The 16677-nt window shown below is 39.6% G+C and overlaps 2 protein-coding genes across 2 annotated transcripts; one reads left to right on the top strand and one right to left on the bottom strand.

Moving 5' to 3' along the window:
- Positions 1–97: 97 nt before the first annotated feature.
- On the top strand, positions 98–11997 carry LOC5511071 (TPR repeat-containing protein DDB_G0287407). Its single transcript, XM_032380281.2, has 13 exons — positions 98–813; positions 1464–1648; positions 4200–4428; positions 4921–5016; positions 5182–5293; positions 6010–6221; positions 6567–6678; positions 7547–7695; positions 7797–8015; positions 8211–8423; positions 8777–8974; positions 9488–9709; positions 10937–11997. Exons 1-13 carry the CDS (start codon positions 253–255, stop codon positions 11261–11263), a joined length of 2835 nt encoding a protein of 944 aa, XP_032236172.2. The 5' UTR covers positions 98–252; the 3' UTR covers positions 11264–11997.
- Positions 11975–16636, bottom strand: LOC5511051 (phosphoserine phosphatase). The gene is made up of 7 exons (XM_001631445.3): positions 16419–16636; positions 15523–15607; positions 14973–15022; positions 14622–14767; positions 14382–14478; positions 13062–13113; positions 11975–12662 (listed from the first exon to the last, which is right to left on the bottom strand). Exons 1-7 carry the CDS (start codon positions 16631–16633, stop codon positions 12561–12563), a joined length of 747 nt encoding a protein of 248 aa, XP_001631495.3. The 5' UTR covers positions 16634–16636; the 3' UTR covers positions 11975–12560.
- Positions 16637–16677: the final 41 nt, after the last annotated feature.

Here is a 16677-nt window from a genome sequence, read left to right as displayed (position 1 = left end):
GCAAAGCGTCAAAAAAGACCTAAAGAAATAAATGAAAAATGAGTAATAAAATCCGGACTCGCCACAGGAAACCCAAATTAAAAAAAAAAAAAAAAACTGAAGAAAGAGCTCGAACACTCGAAGAGCCGGACAGGAACTAATATGTTGCTTAGCGAGGCTTGAAGAGGTCTGGCTCTATCGATTTTGCTGTAGCTGAGATGACTCATCCATATAGCACTACTTCTCTTCTTTCGCATTCTTTGAGTGTACAAAATGGGAAATGTTTGCAATAATGAGCGACAGTCGTACGACCTCGAAAGTAGGAAGGCCTCACAATCACAAACCGAACGACCCCAAGCAGAAGACAAAACAAATGAAAACAATGCTTTAAAACAAGCTGAACTTAATGCAGATAAGACCAAATCACTTAAAAGAGTTCCCACAGTGACAATAACACATTGCGAAGACGATGTGATTGATCCGGAGACGGGAGGTAATACGTCGAGAACTGAAACTGAAAGTGAAAATAGCTCTAGAACTAAAGTCATGAGTTCAGATGAATTCAAGCCAGGTCACATCAGTCAGCCAGCCGAGAACAAGGCCGGGCATAGCGGTCATGCAAGCACAAGCGAAAAAATGGCGGCGATGTCAGAGGAAGACGCTACTCAAGTAGTCAGAAGATGTTGGGAGAAAATCGAGGAAGGCTGTCAAGATGAGATGGCCGCCAGGCCGGGTATCCACGCTGCAGGTTCTGGTGGGTGGAAGGTCGTGCGATTGTTTGTCTCGTCCACGTTCACTGATTATCACGCAGAAAGAGAGCTTCTTGTCAAAAAGGTAATTATAAATATCCAATCTAATATTATTAGCTGGTAAAGAAATATATTGACACAGGTAGGGTGTGTGTGTGTGTGAGGGGAAGGGGGGGGGGATTCGGGTGTGTTTGTGGGGTATCCAGTTCCTGCCCGGGAATAGGGCTGCCGCCAAGGGCCTGTTAGCTTGCAATTAAGGGAGGATCAATCAGAATACCCAAATAGTTGTGTTAGTTAACCTGTTATTCAGGAGGGTGTGCTTATTTCATTTGGCGGAAAATACAAGCTTCTGAAAAGCCGCAGTAAAAAAAAAAACAACTTACCCTATCCACAGGCATGTACCTGTATAGTGTTATAGGAAGTAACCTGGGGTAAACTAGGCCTTAAGAATGTAATCAAGCCTTGATTTCATAGTGTTTTTTTTTTTACTTCCAAGGGTGTATCCAGCTTCCAGCTCTGATAAGGGAAGGGGGAGAGCAAACCAGTAAAAAGAAAGAAAGAAAGAAAGAAAGAAAGGGGGGATGCTCTCATGGGTTTCCTTATATTATTTTCTTTATGTAAATTTTTTAATAGTAGGGTTCCACTGCTCTCGGCTCATCACTAGATCCATAAGCGTTCAAAGGGGACTTTGGGGACTTTTTACTTTGTTTCAGTATTAGCTTTCAACTGTTTTAGGTGTTTCCAGAGCTACGGGAATGGTGTGAACATCGCCGTGTTCAGCTTATAGAATGTGACCTGCGCTGGGGTGTGCCTAAGTACTCCAGCACTGAAATGACAATAAAGACTTGTCTAGGAGAGATTGACAAATGCAAGGAGGAGACCGACGGAGTTCCCTTCTTCCTTAATATGCTTGGAGAGAGGTATGTCTTCAATTTAAACAATGGAAGAGCTACATTAGAAGGTTGAGAAAATGTTTCTTATTTTCATTTAGATTTTTACTGAAGGTTGATAATGTAGAACAGGGGTATGGCTCTATTCCCATAAGTATACCATCTTGTAAATTGTTTCTGTTTCATTGTATTATAAATACTTATATCATTGTTAAAACTATAACAAGAGCAGCTTCCTAGTAAGAATGTTATGATCATGATTGGAGCAAAGCTGTAGTAGGTCTTGAATTATTGCTCCAAGCACGATACAGAATATTTAGAAAATACTGTGGGGCACAGCCATGCCTTACTGGTCATTTCCTTATGATTTTAAATATTGTGTCATTAGTTCCCCACCCCTTGCTATGTACCTGTAAAGTAAACATATTTCATACTTGTAAAATACTGGATAATCAAAATTGGTAACATATACATGTGTTTACTTAGAGGGATGCGCGCACACCCCCCTTGGCGGCCAAAAAGGGGGTCATTTCTTATTAAGGAATCTTCAAATACTTTGCTTTTTCCATATGATACCTATAACTGCGCACCTCCTCCTTCTCAGTCAATCCTGGGTATGTGCCTGATTCAACTCATGACAGGTTCTCCAATAGGGTTCTGGAATCCGGATCCTAGTGTATGGATTACAGATCCTAGTGTATGGATTACGGATCCTAGTGTATGGAATCCGGATCCTAGTGTATGGAATCTGGATCCTAGTGTATGGAATCTGGATCCTAGTGTATGGATTACGGATCCTAGTGTATGGAATCCGGATCCTAGTGTATGGATTACGGATCCTAGTGTATGGATTACGGATCCTAGTGTATGGATTACGGATCCTAGTGTATGGAATCCGGATCCTAGTGTATGGATTACGGATCCTAGTGTATGGAATCCGGGTCCTAGTGTATGGAATCCGGATCCTAGTGTATGGATTCAGGATCCTAGTGTATGGATTACGTATCCTAGTGTATGGATTACGGATCCTAGTGTGTGGATGGATCCTAGTGTATGGATTACGGATCCTAGCAGGCCTGTTCCCAGGGACGTGCAGGAGGTGCGAATGCACCCCCCCCCCCACAACAGCTGAAGGTCCACTTTCGGTTCCCAATAGACGTGCTATTTGTAGACAAAACTAAAAAGCATAAGCTAGATCACTCTGGTACATAGCCCAATTCGACAATAGACGTCCCATGAAGATACTGCAAAGACATAAAAAATCCCTTTGTTTTTTCGGGGTTGGTCAGATTTTTATCAAAGAACTCATTCTACCCCCCCCCCCCCCCCCCCGGAAAAATAAGGTCCACTTTTTCGGATTTCGCACCCCCCCCCCCAAGAAAAATCCTGGGTACGGGCCTGCCTAGTGTATGGATTTCGGTGCTTAGTGTATGGATTATGGATCCTAGTGTGTGGATTCCCGATTTCATGTGTTTTTTTTCTGTGGATTCCCAATTCCATTTTTGTTTTCCAAGATTCTTGTAATCCGGATTCCAGCTTAAGTCTTGGTTTCTGGATCCTAGTGTGTGGATTCTGGATTCAAGTAGCATGGATTCCAGATTCCAAGTCTCATTTCTTTATGGATTCCGGATTCTGAATTACCTGTAATGGGGCAACCTGATACATATAAGATTATTTGAAAATAAGGAATTTTATGCTTTCCACGACTACAGTTATTATTAATGTAATTAGTTGGCTATTATGGTTATGAGAAGGATCTTCCTTATTTGTAATGTATGTACATTTAACAAACAATGGACTTGAACCTTCTCCTGATGGGGAGTTGTTTGTGCTGTCGAAAATCACAACAAAGTTGGCGTATCGACAGCTTTCTTGCTCACATCAAATGTACTGGTCACCACTCTTGTCTCTGGTTGAGAGAGGATGTGTTTGAACTTCTCCTTAACCACCACAGAACTGTTAGAATAAGAGCATTTTAGGTCGTCCTGTAAGCGGTTTTCTCTGCCCTAACCTTTGAGGCATAAACATTTAATAATACTTGTATTGTAATACAGGGTTCATAATAATTTTTTGCCGACTTTGTGGATTTTGGTGAAAAAAAAAGCCTGCATACTCAAAATATGAGAGGGGAATACAGAAAAAAAGAGCAGTGAAAGACTAGAAAACAGCAGGCTATCTCCAGCAGCCGGACACTATTTTAAACCCTGGTTTATATATTTTGAAATAATTGTTGTTGATAAATTATAAATTGTTAAAAATACCAACTTGAGTGTTTGTCATGACTTGCCTCGCAAATAGAGCTCAGCCTCTATAGCAATACCTAGATTTATCATTCATTTAGTATGATTGCAAAAACATAAATTTGTTTTTTTTAAATGTTTTTGCAGCTTTGATCAAATCTCACCATTCAATAAGCCTTTTATGGCTGATGCATAAGCGCTTAATCGGTTGCTTTTTGTTTGGATTTTTGCCCTAAAAACCTTGAGAGCTCACTAGTTTGCCACCCATAAAGTCACATGATTTTTTAGTGCATGTTATCGTCACCATAAACCACCTCTATTTTTTAACTTGTTGAATTCAGATATGGATGGATGCCAGGTGAATCGGATGTTCCTAATGAGATCCAGAAAGGTTACGATTGGGTCTTCCCCGCATCCATCACCCACATGGAAATACTGCATGCAGCGTACAGAAACAAAAACCCTAATGCTGCTTTCATGATCCGCGATCCTGCATTTTTGGATGAAATTCCTACTGATATGAAGGGAGCATTTATAGATAATAGTGTTCTCAGCAAGGCACAATTACAGGTAATAAAAGACATTGAAAGCTGGCGTTTGCCTATGATGTTGTTGGCAACACTTTGAGGATAACACATTTTGCTGCTTAATGCCATTTCACTTATTTCTTACATTTGCTGGACTGGGTTGTGGTGCAAAATCAAAACTAACCATGTGTGATGACCAGCAAGTAGCCAATCTTGCCTTCGGTGGTCACTGACATTTTCCCCAACTTCTTTGTCTAACTTCTCTGTTTTCCAAACGCTGCTTCGGGTTAAAAAATAATTTTGTGCTTCGGAAGTATCATGAGTCTATCGGTTCCCTGGTTCTTCAGATTTTCTTCTTCTTTCTATGGTTTGATTTCCAGACATGTTTTCCAAACTTTCCTTTTAAGGAAGACTATGAATTATTAGGAAAGGTGTGGGCATGTCTCATGTTACTAAATTGCTTTAATTTATACTGTACCTTTTTGGGGCTTGAAACCTCAAACAGTTCATATTTTGCTTATACTGCATTCAACAGATGCTGAAGGAGAAGCTTAGGTTGCGTTTCCCTGGACAGGTGTTTGACTACAACTGCGAGTATACTGGCATTGATAAGTCCACAGGCAAACCAAAGGTAACTGGACCATGGACGTTTTACCTATTATTATTATTATTACCGTTTTACCGATTATCTATATCTCTTCTCGTTGATGTGAATCCAGTATGATATACAGTTGCATTTCCATTACCGCCATTGCCCTGTTTAACTATAATTCCCTCCTACCTGTGGTTTTATCAGGTTTGTCTGAGAGCGCTTGATGATTTCGGCAACAGAGTCCTGGAGTTTTTCAAAGCTGCCATTGAAATGACATTCCCTGTTGTGGAGAAGGAACTAACCCTGGAACAAACTGGTGAGTATACTGCTACATGTAAGTCGTACTCTATTAGTGAATACAACCCTTATAGAAGTTCCCAGACATTTTGCAGAATGTGAGTGCGTGGCCACCTTGACAGTTTTGTGAGGTAGGCCAATAAGGATGTGAGAAACGTACATTTTGATATGACGGGCTCTATCAAGGCCACTTTGAAAATTTTGTGAAGTAAACCAATAAGGATGACGCGCGCTACCGTGGCCACCTTGATAGTTTTGTGAAGAAGGCCAATAAGGATGTGAGAAACGTACATTTTGATATGACGGGCTCTATCAAGGCCACTTTGAAAATTTTGTGAAGTAAACCAATAAGGATGACGCGCGCTACCGTGGCCACCTTGATAGTTTCATGAAGTAGGCATGTAAGAAACTGTGATTCTTGTATGCTAATTATCCAACGTTTTTCTTTGTTGTCATGCAAACAAAAACTTTTTTGGGGTTTGGTCAGCATTTTCCAAAACGCGGTCACAGTTTTCCCAATACGGTCCGACCTATAACTCGCTAAATAACTTGAGTGTATGCTTTGTTGTTTGGCTAGCGGAACAAATGGTTATCAAGCCCGCGATTGAAAACAGAGACAGGAAAATATGACTCAAAGAATCAATCAGAATTCAGTATTCGTTACCATGCATGCTGACAAAAAAGATTTTATATGTCAATAATCATGTACTTTAAATTAATTCTTATTGTTTTCAGAGGCTGCTGCCCATGATAGTTTTGTTAGATCACGTGGTGCTTTGCTCCTGGGTCGCCATAATGAGGTCAAACAGGTCATGGAATACATCACAAGAGAACACGAACCTCTTGGAAATGAGGAGTCTGATAGCAGGCCAATAATGCTTGTCCAGGGGGTCCCTGGGTCGGGCAAATCGTCACTTGTGGCCTACTGCACATTGGAGGCAAAGAAGGTAGCCATTATTGAGGACATTCAGGGGAAATGCTGGCAACCTTGCACGGTCTATATGGTCCAAGACTTAAAAGGGATGACAGACCATTGACTGAGAGAAGGGAGACTGGAAGAAGAAGAAAACATGTCTCTCTTCCCCTTATAATCTTTGTTACTGTTTTAATACTTGCAAAACCATTTTGTAGAAACCACCAGTGCTAAAACAAACATATTTTATATAAATACGCACAGTAAACTAGTGGTAAAATGTGAAACAAGATAAAACGATAAAAGGAACTAGACTTAGTACAAATATACAAATTCTGTGCAAATGAATTTTATAAATATGGTGTATCAATTTTTTCAGCTCGATTCTCTTCTGTTCTACCATTTTGTTGGCTCAGGGCCCGGATCTACAAGCCCATTGAGGGTGGTTAACAGGCTCTTTGCATGGCTCCGAGACATTACACATTATACAGGTAACATATATCCATTGGTACTATTCAACAAATACATCAAATATATCCATGAGCATGGGCGGCAACTATAAAGATTTATAGTTGTATTAAAACCCGCGTGATTTTTGTCAAAGAAATATAACAGAATATGATGGCTTGTTATATAAAGGCACAAGCTAACTGGCTATGGCGTATAGACAACAGAAAACACAATGACTTTGTTCTATAAGGGCACTAGAAAGAATTGACAAAAATGACTTCGTTCTATAAGGGCACTAGAAAGAATTGACAACAATGACTTTGTTCTATAAGGGCACTAGAAAGAATTAACAACAATGACTTTGTTCTATAAGGGCACTAGAAAGAATTGACAACAATGACTTTGTTCTATAAGGGAACTAGAAAGAATTGACGACAATGACTTCGTTCTATAAGGGCACTAGAAAGAATTGACAACAATGACTTCGTTCTATAAAGGCACTAGAAGGAATTCACAACAATGACTTCGTTCTATAAGGACACTAGAAAGAATTGACAACAATGACTTTGTTCTATAAGGGCACTAGAAAGAATTGACAACAATGACTTCGTTCTATAAGGGCACTAGAAAGAATTGACAACGACAATGACTTTGTTCTATAAGGGCACTAGAAAGAATTGACAACAATGACTTCGTTCTATAAGGGCACTAGAAAGAATTGACAACAATGACTTCGTTCTATAAGGGCACTAGAAAGAATCGACAACAATGACTTCGTATTATAAGGGCACTAGAAAGAATTGACAACAATGACTTCGTTCTATAAGGGCACTAGGAAGAATTGACAACAATGACTTCGTTCTATAAGGGCACTAGAAAGAATTGACAACAATGACTTTGTTCTATAAGGGCACAAGGATACCAACAAGGAACATGATGATGAAAATGATGATGAAGATTTGTCAATGGACCTTTTAAAGAAACACTTAAAAAATGTCTTGAATGAAGCTGGGAAATTGAACAAGAAGGTTGTCATTATTATCGATGCCCTGAACCAGGTAACCGACCCCACCTCTTTTACATCACCTTGAATTTTTTACATTGACCATCTGCAATACATTATGTGTAAACAGAATGTTGTTATGTTTTTCGTGTTTAGCTTGCAGATGCTGATCATGGGTCGAGTCATCTCGACTGGCTCCAGACCGGGTGTCCTTCTAATGTTCGTGTAATAGTGAGTGCAGTGGAGAGCAGTCGTTCAGTCCGCATGTTGATAAATGAAGACCGCAAGCCCTGCCCTTGTGAAGTTTACATTGAAGAGCTTGATGAAACCTCGAGAAAAGAGATGGTTCAACATTTACTCGGCATCTACAATAAGGTGAGATTAGATAAATGTGACTCGTTAAACGCAGAAGACGAATCATGAGTATTAAAAAGAAATTAGAAATTTTATCTATCGAACGAGACCTTGCCAATCAATTACATTGCAATATTCTTATGTGCACAAGGTAAACTTTCTGCTTATCTCTTATTAGAGTGTACAATATAACGGATTTTTCCATATTGATCACAGAAACTGGATCAAGAGCAGCTTGACATGCTGGTGTCGATGGAAGGGGCCGCCAACCCGTTGTGGCTATCCCTGGCATGCGAAGAGCTGCGAGTGTTTGGGGTGTTTGAGCGAGTCACAGATCATATCAAAAGCCTGCCCGAGTATCTCAAGGGACTTCTAGAGTTTATTCTCAAGAGGTTCATCGATGAGGATGAGTTCAGGAATGTGGAAAAGGTATCTTTCCCTGCTTTCTTCGACGGGAAGGTATTTGTTGACCAAGTCTAGTATCAACGACCGTGGAATAAAATGTCAAAAGATGCCTTAACCCATTGATTACTGGCTATTTTTGGCTGGCAGCTTCTCACGGGCGGTACAGGCTGGTTGAGGCGTCATTGGGTTAAGCATACGTCGATGATGGTGAAGTTTGCCGACTTTGGAAAATATGACTTGGAAGAGGTTTCCCCGTAATTGCCAGTGATATTGTTATATATATAGATGGAAAAAAAAAACTGGTACATAGACTTCGCTACTTTTTTCCATGAGACTTATCTGCATGCGTTTCGATGCTGATATTGTTTCTTATCCAGGTTCTCAGCGTGTTGGGTTGTGCTGGAAGTGGGCTAGATGAGCAAGAGCTACGATGGATCTTGAGTGAAGACCCGGATCAACAACTACCCATGATGCAATGGGCAGTTGTACGCCGCACTCTCAAGCCGTTTTTACGCAGAACAAACGAGTACAACCAAGAAGAGAGGGTGGACTTTTTCCACGCGTCTATTAGCCAGGTAAACACAGCTAACATACCACCCCGATCGACAATATATCACCCCTATACCAGGTAAATATACCAACGTACCACTCCTATCGACATATCAGGTAAACACACCTAACATACCACCGACATCAATCATAGGTAAATATACCTAACGTTATCACCCCCATATCAGGTAAATACTCAAATTTCAAAAACGTTGTCAGTGCAAAAGCAAATGTGCGATTAGCAAATGGCCACCTGATGGTAAAATGCGTCTCACTATTTTAAGCGACTGCATGAGAAGATGGCTCTACCATACAATTATCAATTAGAGGCTAGCGACGGCTGTATAGCACTAGCATCGCTGGAGTTAATTTATAAACACATTTCGGTCTTGGAACTGCCATTCGCAATTTGCACTGACAACATTTTCCTAATTAGGTGTATACCTAAAGTTCCGCCCCCTATCGACCATATCAGGTAAATACGGCTGACGTACCACCTTTTGCAATTTATTCTTGTTTTCAATTCCCTTTCTTTTTAGATTGCCAAAGACTCATTGTTAGGTGATGTCAAGCAAAAACAGGAATGGCACAAGCGGATCGCGGATTACTTTCAGTACAAAAGTAAAAGCGATTCTCGCGCAAGTGAAATTATTCCTGATCAGTTAAAACAGGCAGGGGACAAGAAAAGACTGTTGGGTTTTCTGCGAAATGACGTCAGGGCTCAACGGAGGAACAGCGTATGGAAAAACCAGTATTACAAGGTAAATGTGTGATAAGTGTGGCGTAATGGAAGAACCAGTGTTATGACTGTAGATAAAGAGTGTGCTTGGTGACTGATTGGTAAGTAGTATAAAGGGGCCGGATTACCTAGTATTTTAGGGGAATATTTTTTTAGGAGAAATAATCTCCGATGACATTCATTACGCTTTTGTCGAGCAGCTCTCCGAGCTCAGGAGTTTAGGAAACTGCTCCCACATTATCGACGTTAAATAAATTATTCTATTTTTAATCTACTGTATCGTTTGTATTCCCTAAAATTCTTTTCTGTGGATACGTTATGCAAGCAAATTCCTCGAGTGATTTTCCTTTGTATAGAGAGAATTTGTTGCTTTGTTGTCCCAAATAAGATATCAGCAAACTTGAAATTGTCGCACGTTTTGTAAAATCACTATGGCGGGATAACTTAATGCTTACCCGCGAAAAACGGGGTGCTAAAATAGACTTATGAAACTAATTGATTAAATTTGGGTGCGAGTAAATGCATTCTAGGGACACAAGGAAATGATGCACCTCGCAAAATGAGTATTTCACTTCATTATTCTCTCTATTGTCTCCTCAGAAAAACACCCATAAAAATGCTTTCTCCTATACGACTGATGTGACTAGATTTGTAGGGAGACTGTGTTGAATACCTAATTACACTTAATTTTCGCGTCACTTTAATTTCGCGATGATAAAAGATTCGCGTAAATAAAGTGACGCGAAAATTAAGTGTCGCGAAAATTAAGTGAGTACACAAGAAGCCTTTGGGGGAATATTGGCCGTTTAATAAGCTTTATGGAAACACCTTGTCTAGTACGGTAAGGGGTTGAGTTGGACTTATTTTAATGAAAATAAGTCCACGCATTTTTTAAATTGTTTCAGTTTTGATGATTACAGCACATTTTAATTCCACTTGTTTTGCTTGATTTTATTATCCCAAAATCGCGAAATCGCGAATATAAAGTGATCTGGTTTTAACGATAATAAGAAAATCGCGAAAATAAAGTGTCGCGATATATCGCCATCTCAAAATCGCAAAATTTTGACGTCGCGAAAAGTAAGTGTTATAAGGTACATTAAAAGGGAAGTTTTGGTGGCTACAGTAGAAGGGGGCTGGGTTGGCTCTATGGAAGGGGGTTCGTGTGGTCGATGCCGTCAAAGGAGGGATTTCATTCATGTAGGTCGTGAATGTTGGCCGTCTCATTTTGGTTTTTCCTTTGTTCCAGTTTCTTCTATGCGGTCAGATAATCCCACAGTCCCCAGCGTTCAGTGAGGAGGTGACCCTCTGTCATATGTGTAGTATGCAGCACAGAGGTCTTGGCCAGATAGCGGGACTCAATAAGGACTGCTGTGTTATCTGTGGCGCACATGTACCCTTCAAGCAGGACAAACACATCGCCATGCTCTGCCAAAAGCACAAGCCATTTGTGGCTCCAGGTCACAAGAAGTGCTTCATCTGTGAACGGCCTGCATTTGGTAACACCCACAAGGGTTACACATGCATGGTTTGCACTTCTTACGGGATCAAGAAGTGCATCAAATGTGTAGTCTGAGAAATAAATTAGAATTAGAATTTCTTGTCAAGTGAACTTTGGATAAGGGCTTTATGGGATGTTACATTTTTTCAAACAAATCATAAAAAAATAACAGAATAATAGTGCTTTCAAGACCTTGATTGAAAGGTAGCAACTATGGTCTCGTTAACATATATCTTGATTCTTGAGTATCCAGGAATCAACTGTTGTAAAATGCTATTTGCATTGTACCATCAAGCCGTTCTAGAAACTAGGTGAAAAGAAAACAAAAGAAAGCCGACAAACAAAAACCCATTAAAGGGGGAGACGTTGGGGGGGGGGGGGGGTCTAATTACCGCAATACTGCACAAAATTTTCGAAAATATCACATGCCGCACAGAAGGACGAGGTTTTGAAGAGCATGCGCGACATCCAGTTAACACCGCAACATTTTTAACCGCAATACCGCCGTTTAAAAAGCAAAATCTCGCATCTCGCAGTGTTTTGAAATACCATATCACCGCATGTTTTTGCTCTTTTACCGCAATCTTGTACAAAGAAAGGGTCAATACCGCAAAACCTAACGTCCCCCCCCTATTAAAATATTGTGGTGTGCAGAAATCCCTGCAATACATCAAGTAGGCCATCAAGTCAGAAAACAAGTGGTGCATCATGGGTAACAAGTTGAAGTAATGGCAATGGAATGGGAATGAAAGTAATGTATGTAGGTATTTAGAAATACAAAAATAATAAAGGTTCTACACATTTTAAAACCTGGATAGTTATAAATTACAATTATTTCATTATTCAAGGCAATGTGTTCTCTGCTTCAACGTTGTTTGAAGGAAGTGTATAAAATATAGATTATTTTCGATGCTTTGCAAGTGGTGACAGGGTAATAATATCTTTTCAATAAAAATCATAAAACATTTACACATCTAGACTTTATAGCACCCAAACCAAAACAAATTTGATATCTTTCTTTTCGAAAGTAGTATGTCAGTGGATTTATACTAAAACGATTAGATTACTTGTTCTCGTTTAGACTACGTGCCTTGTTGACTTTCTATTGACTCATGTCAATAGAAAGGGATGTGTCCAATGTAGGTCTTCAGCATGTCTCATAAATACATTGGATGCATCTCACTAATGTCTTGGATGTTTCAAATGAGCTTTGGGTGTCCAATGAGTTGGAAGATGTGGGACGTATCCAATGTATGTCTTCAGCGTGTCTAATGTCTTAGGTGTTTCCAATATAATATTATGTCAAATTGTTTCATAAATGCCTTAGGCATAACTTGACAATATCTTGGGTGTATCCAAGAGTTGGTATGTTTCATAATGCATCCAGTAACACCTTGAAATCTGTCACAAACCAGGGAGCATTTGCTTTGACTTGTTCTCGTACCACATTACCACCAAATCCAATAAATGCATCCTACAAGCACAATAGGCTGTATGAATAATGTGCAAGAAGCTTTAAATGCCTAGGAATATTGTGATGGGAAAACAGGGGCTGTGAACTTCATAATAAGAATCAATTTCCTTGTACACAATAATAAAAGTCACAAATGCAATGTCATACAAAAATCATAACATTGAGATTTAACCAATACATGTAGTAAAAAAGTTAGCCTGTATAAATTACATTTGTGATAAAAAATCATTAGATTTGTGATCGATATTACAGTCTTTTATTACATTTGTACTTTTTACAACCACCTAAATCATTGGCATATGCCTGGGTGAAGGGCAATTCTCTGAAACATTGGATACTTTATTTTAATTATTGACATGCTCAAAATCTAAGGGGATGCGGGAGACATGCATAACTTACCGCAGGAGGACACGCCTCCATGTCAGTCACTCCATCTCCTATAACAACCAGTCTGTCAAGAAATGAGGAGTTAACATAAAATGCTTTATCTCCTACAACAACCAGTCTGTCAAGAAATGAGGTATGAACAATAAAATGCTTAATCTCCATAATAACCAGTCTGTCAGAAATGAGGTGTATACAGTAGCAAATAGACATCAGTTAGATGATATTGTTTCGGTATTACAATTAGCATATTTAAAAAAATAATCTTAATGAACTGGAAAGTGCATTTAAAGATCATATACACAAGAAATGTGGCGCTGTATTATAATACTATATTATTATTAATGTATCAAAAAAATATAATTATTGTTACCATTATTAATCATGAACATGCTTAATTTGAAGGTTAGGAAATAGGTTTGTCTGATAATGAATTAATTAATAACTTTATTAACTCATAGCGCTGCACAAGCGCTTGCACAAATCAGGGAGACTCCTGAAATTTAAAATGTACAGTTAGATTTAAAGAATTATTATACTATATACTATGTGAGATATTATTCTTATTAGGAAAAGTTCATTTATTATCCCGAGGGGGGGGGGGGGCGTGAGAATTTTGATAAAAGTAAGGGACAAAATTAGCTAACCCCACTTCAGGAGTAACAAAATTTTCAATGCCCCCCCCCCTCCCGAAAATAGAAGAAAGAAGAAGCAAGGGAAGGAATGGCAATGACAATGTCAAAGGAACACAATCAAGAGATTAGCTGCAAGCTGGACAGAAAGCGGAGGGGAATAAATTGGCTGAAAACAATTCAGGAAAAGTGAAGGCACTCAATTTCTCAAAGATGCAACTAGCTCCAGGTTGCAACCTGATAATGGTTGATGCTAAAGATGACGTAAAAGAAGTAAAAAGATCTTCTCCCTTGTAAGAAAAGTGCAGCACAAGAAAAGAATGAGCGCTTATAGCAAAAAAACGTTTTGTTTATATATTAGATATGGAACATAAGCACTTTATAATATAATATAGAGGAAACCATAAAAAGATGTGTTTATGGTGTATACAGGTTTGCATTGCATAGATAAAATGTGGCTTAATACGTGTCCTGGACTCCTGGATTGTGCATACCCAATAACTGCCCGTCAGATTATATGGTAGATACAACACCCAGATTCAAAATCCAAACACTTTCACCCCCCCCTCCCCCCCATTTGAGACTTCAAAAATTTCTTGAAGCCCCCCCACAGTATCCTCACGCCCCCCCCCCCCCCCCCCCCTTGGGATAATAAATGACCTTTCCCTTACTATTTTTTAAAATAAAATGATAGTAATAATACCTTTTGTACTGATATTTGTCTTTCAGTAACTGCACAACTCTCGCCTTCCCTCCTGATGATGATGTAAATGCCTCTTTATCAAAGCCACAGTAATCACCTGAAGTTGCACAAACCCAGTCATACAGTATTAGCTCATTGGCTATAGTTGTATATAAAAAAACAAACAAAAAAAAAAAACAGAACAAAACAAAATCAGTATAAACAGAATGATTAAATGAGTAAATGATTAAAAAAACATACCATTTGAGTTAAACAGGATTTTATTTGCAAAGACATTGGTTTTGGGTATTCCAAGGTCTTTTGCTATTGGTTCTAGAATACTCTGGAAGCCTCCAGAGACAAGATATACTTGTGTGCCATGGGAGAGGAGACAATCAATTACATTCCTGAAAGGCATTAACCAGTAGCTATAGAATACAATAGAATACAAGAGGCATCAATAAAATCCATGTTTGCTGGCACCCAGTAGCTATAGTAAATTAAGAGGATTAAAAAAAACAACATGAAAAGCAGTATCAAGATCACTTCTAAAAAACACAAGCGAGTACCTAAATATATATATATAGAGAGAAAGTATGTGATAATTCTTACCTGACAAATGGAGTCAATTCCAACTTATTACTCTTAATGAACTCTTCCAGCTAAAACAAAATAGATAATTTTAGAATTTTACATCACTTGCAGGAGTGGATCTAGCAGTCCCTGACCCGCCTTATTTTTTTTAGATATTTTGCCTAAAAATACAAGAAATATAAGAAAATTTGTGGAAAAACAATAAATCTGGCCCTTTCCCAATACCCTTGCTTCGCCTCCCCAAGGAACTCCTGGAACTGCCCATGACTTTCTGATTGTGGAGTTTTTAATGTTGATATTTTTGGATAGGTTGTTTATAATAAATTGCTAGACCATATATAGGCCCATAGCCAGGGGGGGGGGGTTCGAGGGGTTTGGAAGAACCACCCCACTGGACTGGAAGGTCTGCCCTAATGAAGGAAAATTGCGTACCACTGCAAGCTAGGGCAAGCTATCTAAGAGAAAATGGTCTGCTAAATGGGTAAACGACCCCCCCCCCCCCCACTCAAAATTTTGGCTATGGGTCTGATATAGATAAGTTTCCACTTTGGGCCATGTCATGGTATACCTGTTTGGATGAGGGTTGGATTATCTTTAACCTATTCTCCAAGGCTTCTCTGAATGACACTCCTCCTCCCATTGCCCTCCTTGTCCTACCAAATGACACACAATATCTGCTGTACTTTGTGGTTTAAAACAATGGAGCTATATGAGCCACAATAAAGATGCTGCAAATAATGCACTAGTCAATTGAAACCCCTATGGTCCCGGGGAATGGTGGGGGATTAGACTTTGACGCACAACAAAACTGAGAAACCCCCCAACCCCTTGAAACAAAACTGCATTCAAATGCCCCTACCCCTCGGGATGCAAACTATAGGCAACTATCTGACAACGAGTCATCTGAAATAAACCTTTATCTTTCAAAGCCAGTTCCCTTCTGCAAGTACATTTGTACCAATAACTATGAAGATAACAGTTACTAAAAAAACAAAAAAAAAATAGGATGGGGACAAGTCATAGATTCAAAAACTGTAAATTCCCCCACCCCCTCGGGACAGATTCTAGTACAAAAGTGCTCTAAACTCCCACACTTCCCCGGGACCATGGGGTGGGGGTTTCAAATGTCTGATTACTTGTTAGTGCCAAGCTCGAATAAGCGAATAAGCGTGTTTTTGCTCAAATGCTTAGCTCTAAATTTCGAGGTCAAGGGACACGATTTCGAATTGGGAACATCGATATGGTAGTACTTGTAAGGATTACAAATATGTATTTTAGCCGAGTACATCTTTTGGCTGCACGGGTGTCCAGCCAACTCCGTACAGACTAAAAAATTACATGGAAACGCGGGATCAACAGAACACCCATCCAGACTCTGACAAAACATGCGTGATTCATGTTTTCCTTCAGAGCTGGATTTGTCAGGTTTCTACTGTCTAAGTATAGGTAATTCAGCAAACGAACCATTCGGCAACTTCTTCGCCCCGGCCACAGAAGGACGCGAGTTCATCTATGGCCTCCCCTGTTACCACCGTGCTGTCTACGTCAAAACACACAGCGTCCGCACTCTTCCAAATAACTCTCGTCTCCGATTCTGTCATCTGTCGCATCCTCTCAAAAACCGCCCTTGAATTTCTCCTCACTTGGGAGGCCGCGAAACTCGTAAACAAGGCGATCATTCAGCATGTGCAAAATGTTTTTTTATGGGAGGGGGGGGGGGGGG

Source organism: Nematostella vectensis, chromosome 4, assembly GCF_932526225.1.
Source record: "Nematostella vectensis chromosome 4, jaNemVect1.1, whole genome shotgun sequence".
Classification (NCBI taxonomy): domain Eukaryota; kingdom Metazoa; phylum Cnidaria; class Anthozoa; order Actiniaria; family Edwardsiidae; genus Nematostella; species Nematostella vectensis.
Note: the sequence above shows the minus strand (reverse complement) of the source record. Positions and strands in the feature narration are given on the sequence as shown.

Coding starts and splice junctions, on each gene's coding strand:
- LOC5511051 (XM_001631445.3), bottom strand. CDS start 16,633: ATGATCGCCTTGTTTACGAGTTTCGCGGCCTCCCAAGTGAGGAGAAAT. Junction 15,608..16,418: donor GGCGAAGAAGTTGCCGAATG/GTTCGTTTGCTG, acceptor GTCATTTGGTAG/GACAAGGAGGGCAATGGGAG. Junction 14,479..14,621: donor AATCCTGTTTAACTCAAATG/GTATGTTTTTTT, acceptor GTGCAACTTCAG/GTGATTACTGTGGCTTTGAT.
- LOC5511071 (XM_032380281.2), top strand. CDS start 253: ATGGGAAATGTTTGCAATAATGAGCGACAGTCGTACGACCTCGAAAGT. Junction 4,429..4,920: donor TCAGCAAGGCACAATTACAG/GTAATAAAAGAC, acceptor TGCATTCAACAG/ATGCTGAAGGAGAAGCTTAG. Junction 9,710..10,936: donor GGAAAAACCAGTATTACAAG/GTAAATGTGTGA, acceptor CCTTTGTTCCAG/TTTCTTCTATGCGGTCAGAT.